The 5,093-nt window shown below is 34.8% G+C and overlaps 1 protein-coding gene across 1 annotated transcript; it reads right to left on the reverse strand.

Moving 5' to 3' along the window:
- Positions 1–409: 409 nt before the first annotated feature.
- LOC131053458 (uncharacterized) lies at positions 410–2,616 on the reverse strand. Its single transcript, XM_059219231.1, has 5 exons — positions 1,900–2,616; positions 1,605–1,804; positions 906–1,461; positions 529–603; positions 410–445 (listed from the first exon to the last, which is right to left on the reverse strand). Exons 1-5 carry the CDS (start codon positions 2,614–2,616, stop codon positions 410–412), a joined length of 1,584 nt encoding a protein of 527 aa, XP_059075214.1.
- Positions 2,617–5,093: the final 2,477 nt, after the last annotated feature.

Here is a 5,093-nt window from a genome sequence, read left to right on the forward strand (position 1 = left end):
AAACTATGTGTGTATCAACCATGTCAAAATTATCTTCATTGTACTAAATCTGGTCCTTTTCTCATTCATCTTCCCTATCAAGATCATTAAACCAATTTTGATGCTTGCGATTTCGTGGCATCGGTGGAAACACGGGTGCTCTATTGGAGATACTTGGCCTTCTCCTCATATTCATGCACTCAATCAAGTCTCTTTCACGATGAACAATGTGACCAAATCCATCTTGTACAGGGTGAAATGGATGTGCACTTGGATGGTCTAATCCAAGTTGGGATGACATGTGTCTACTCTTGACCTTGTTTGACAAATCCTCTAAATGCTTAACAATGAAGGTAAGTGTTGCCAAATCAGTTGTGTGAGTCAAAATTCCCTACAAGTTGTGAAACTTGTGTGCTATCTGTAACTTCATTTATGTCATTGCATGTTCATCTCTATTGTCAATGGTCTACAAAAAAAAAGAAATATTTCAGAAATTATATAATCAAATTAACAAGAAATGGAATAATAAAAAAGTGGTTATAAATTCACCTGTGTATGCATAGAATTATCCTCCAAGAGTTGACAATTTTCATTGTCTATAATCCTACCAAATTCTTTAATTACCTACATTGACATTGCAACACATTTCAAAAATTTAAACACATGGTTTGAAAAGAATGATATAGTAATAAAATAAAAAAATCATGTTTGTCAAGTACCAAATGTTTAGATACATTGGTGTGGCATTGTCCTCCCATATAATCAAGTGTATTAGAAAGACTATCAAGGTCTACATGCAAGTTGTTAGATAGATATTGTCTTTGTCTCTCCCTCATTAAGTTCACCTTCATCACATGTTTGCACATGTATCCTTGCATTGAAAAGTTGCAAGAGCACATTGATAGATCAGGTGAGGAGGTATACACCTCATATCGCAAACCAGAATTTCTTTCACTTGTCACCCATGTTGTGCGATCATCAATGTCATTTAATGTAACGTGGTCATCTAGAATTTTTAAGGCTCGAACCCAAGATATGTTTTCAATCTTCTCAATATCAAATTTCCTATAAAAGCCATTCTTTTTGCTGACTTGCACCCACCAGTAATAGATATAAACATGTGTTGTTAGCTGATGTACCAACCAATCAACACGACGACTTGTAGCACGCTCGATTGTTTTCAAGAATCGTCTCTTTAGGTGTGAGTAGTAGGACTCTATGGTACCATTTGTCTCCTGCCTTGCATGCTTTAGTGTATGAAAACATCTAGCCCACATAATGAATCTATTGGACCATCTTCCCTTAAAATACTCAATGAATGAGAGTTGTGTATCTTTAAAGTCTTCAATAAATATATGAATTGCATTCCTTGCTGAATCTTCATCCATTGAATGATGCATGATAAATCCAAGTCTATCAAACATCTCTTGTCTAACTGCAATCTCTTTGACCTTTGCAATCAAGTTCTTTAGCCACGCACGTCTAGCATGCCAAGAGCATAGATATACATCACATTGAAACACTTCTTTGCATCATGGATATTTTTACTCAATATTTAATTTTCTTTTAAAGGATGCATTGGAATATTTATAAAAATTACAAGGGTTGAATGAAAAATGAAAGACCTGATCGCTTTTATCTCAGCACCTGCATCATCCACCATGAATGCGTTTAGACTCCACTCAATATTCTTCATGTGAACCCGTTGGAGAAGAATGTGCATCCAATATGCAATATCATGAGCATAAGACCTAGACATAATGACCCATGCCACGGGAACACCCATATGCTTGGAATCGAATATAAGCATTGTATACAATTGAAACTATCATAAGGCATAGCATATGATGTATTAGTACTATATTTTATTTTGAATATAAACATTGTTAATCTAACTCTACCAAGGAATACACTACATACCTTCATCGCATTTGTACCAAATGTAGAATCCATGGCCAATATATTGTTGTGGCCATATTGAAGCATCCACTCAAGTTGTTTTGGCAATTGATCAATCCCTAGTACAAATGGGACTTCCCCATCTCCATCATCAATGGCACTATACTCCTGATATGCAAACCACTTTTCGGTGTTTGCTAAAACCCATTGTTGCACTGAAATAACATCAATACTATGAAACATGTATCTTAATGTCTTAATTTTGCTATCAATGTTTGCAATACCATCCATGGTGAGAAAATTATCCCTAGAAGATTGACCCTCAAATATGGTCATTTTCTCATGCACCATTTGCTTATGTTTTTTATGCACTGCATCTACGGGCATGCCAAGCAAAAGTAATGACTCCACACATTGATGCAATTGCTCACTAATGTATGGTGCAAAGAAAGACCTCATTCCCAAAAACTCGTTGTTCACTTGACCATGACAAGGTATGCCTTCCTTGTCCACATGTTGAACTTGGTAGTACCATATCAATACATGGTTTGGCTTACAAACCATGATTCGTGTGCTAAAATGACAAGTAAAACCATGATGTGTATGTACTCGACCAGGTCTACTACCTTTCCCTGATTTGGGAATTGAAGAAGGATCAAAAGGCTTTGCATCTTTTTTCTTGTAGTCCTTTGGTCCATATGTGCACCAATACCTATGGAAATCATAAAGAACGTTCATATTATTAAAACCTATAGTTAAAATATTATTAGAGACATTCTTTCACTACACAATCACAAGTATAAACATTTCTAGTTAGCATATTACTCTTACATGTAATATTCCAAACAACTATTAATCCTACTTTTTGTATTAGAAGAAAAAGGGTTTCTCCTTGTATGACTCTTATGAAAGCAAGTTGGGTATGAGTTGCGTGAACTCTCTCCCTCGATAAAATATTTCAATCTATTAGCCACAATCTAAGCTGAAAATAATTCTGAACCTTTAAGGACATACTTCTTCCATGAAAGATCTTCATATGAAAATTTCCCACTACATGGGTGTTGGACTGCTTCACCCATGATGTGAGACCAAACAACATCCATCTAGTACACAATTTAAAAATGTTAAATTTTGATTAGAAAATATCCACACATGGTATGATACACTTGGTAGAAATTCTAATAGACAATAAAAATGTGAGACCAATCAACATCCGTCTAATAAACCATAAAAAATTTAGAATTTGATTAGAAAGTATCCACACATCCATCTAATAAAGTTACAGAAAAGATGCAGCAAAGAAAACAGAGGCATCAAAACTTGAGAAAAAGAATCTAAAAATGAAAAGGCAGAGTTGAAAGCAAAATTATGATGCCCCACTGAAAGATAAATTGGCTCCAAGGAATAGTCTATAGTTAGTTTCAAGTAGACACATTATTTATCATTTCATATGAAGTTAATTTGCTCATTAATTCTCCAATTCAATAACTATTAAATGAGTTATTTTGGAATATGGTTGGAATTATTGATTTTGTGTGAAAACAAGTCTATCCCAATTTGGGAATATTACAATTGTGTAGTTCATCTTCTTGACATTGGATATATTTAAGCATCAAAGGGTTGTAAAAGAGTCTATATTAACCAATTTTAGATATCATCGAGAGGTTAGCACTCATGGTTTCCTCTTGGAACAAAAGATTTACAGGTTATTGTCGCCATTGAGCAGAAATATTGGAGATGCATCAAATAGCTTAGGTTGTATGAATTCTTGTGCATGATTGTGAAGCTTCAATGGTTATATTGAGACCTTACTAAATTGTAAATTCACTTATGGATAATAGATATGAGATGCTTTTTCCCCTCTTGCTGGAATTTTCCCCTATTTAGGGTTTTCCTAGGTCAAAATCATTGTTACAGCCATTAGCATGCATTGCCATATTATGTTTCAATCCTCTTTATCATAATGCATTAATGTAAATTATTGTCACCATTGAGCAAAGCTATTGGAGAAGCATCAAATAGCTTATGTTGTGCGGATTCATGTACATGGTTGTGGAGCTTCAAAGTTGTATTGAGAGCTCACTCCATTGTAAATTGATTGGTCAATAGTGGACATGAGATGCTTTTTCTCCTCTCGCTGGAATTTTCCTATGTTTAAGATTTCCCTAGGTGAAAAACATTGTTAGTCATTTATGTGCAGTTTCTTGTTGTCATTTTATGTTTCGATGCTCTTTATCATAATCCATGAAGGCAAACACATGTATATTTAAGTGGAAATAAAAACCGATAACACTAAAATGCACTATCTAAGGCCTATGTGTAAGAAGCCAAACATAAAGAATACATAATTGCTAACGGGTGAAGTATCTCATTCAATTTACAGATCACCACAAAGAAAAAAAACCATTAACTTCTTTGCCCTCATTAACTATAGGTTTAAAACACGGGGGAACAAAAAAAGCATGAAATGTGTAGAAAGTAGAAAAGAAAGTGGGGTTTAGAATGTTATAGGTAACACTCCAGATAGAAGAAAAATTGACATTAAAGAAATGTAATGAGTGTTTTATGTTAGGGTCAACCTATCACATCGTAGATAAAACATGGGGTTTAGCTATAAGAGAATTCAATTTTTATTTGGCACATGCTAGTGGAAACTTCAATTGAGACAAATTATAATACCACTTAACAATATACACTATAATTTGGTACTACAAATTTCAGATATATAACCCTCTACATGAGTTACCATAGGGCTAACATGTCTAGGCCACATTGGGTTACATTTCCCAATCGAATTCATCTTGGCCATAAACCTGGCAATAAAAGGGCTTTTCACAATAACAATACAACCAAAACAAGGGAAGAGTCTACAGGAACAAGAACATGCGATTGACGTACGAGGAAATGACCTTTTTTTATTGTTTTTTTATCCCTACGGATCTAGCGAGGCATAATACTTGCTGCAACCAAATCCCACTCCCATAGCTAGCCTGGAATCAATGAAAAAAGGGTCCCTTAACGTAGGGCTAACATATCTAGGCCACATTGGGTTACATTTCCCAATTGAATTCGTCTTGGCAATAAACCTAGCAATAAAGGAGCTTTTCACAATAAAAACACTGCCAAAACAAAGGAAGAGACTGCAAGAAATCCTTATCCTTTAAACACTGAATGTGTTCAAAATGGTCTCCCTAAAGGAAGGGGAAACAGGGGAA

The sequence above is a fragment of the Cryptomeria japonica genome, chromosome 4, assembly GCF_030272615.1.
Source record: "Cryptomeria japonica chromosome 4, Sugi_1.0, whole genome shotgun sequence".
In the NCBI taxonomy this organism is placed as follows: Eukaryota; Viridiplantae; Streptophyta; class Pinopsida; order Cupressales; family Cupressaceae; genus Cryptomeria; species Cryptomeria japonica.

Coding starts and splice junctions, on each gene's coding strand:
- LOC131053458 (XM_059219231.1), bottom strand. CDS start 2,616: ATGAACGTTCTTTATGATTTCCATAGGTATTGGTGCACATATGGACCA. Junction 1,462..1,604: donor GCTGAGATAAAAGCGATCAG/GTCTTTCATTTT, acceptor TTGGCATGCTAG/ACGTGCGTGGCTAAAGAACT. Junction 446..528: donor ATAATTCTATGCATACACAG/GTGAATTTATAA, acceptor TTTTTTTTGTAG/ACCATTGACAATAGAGATGA.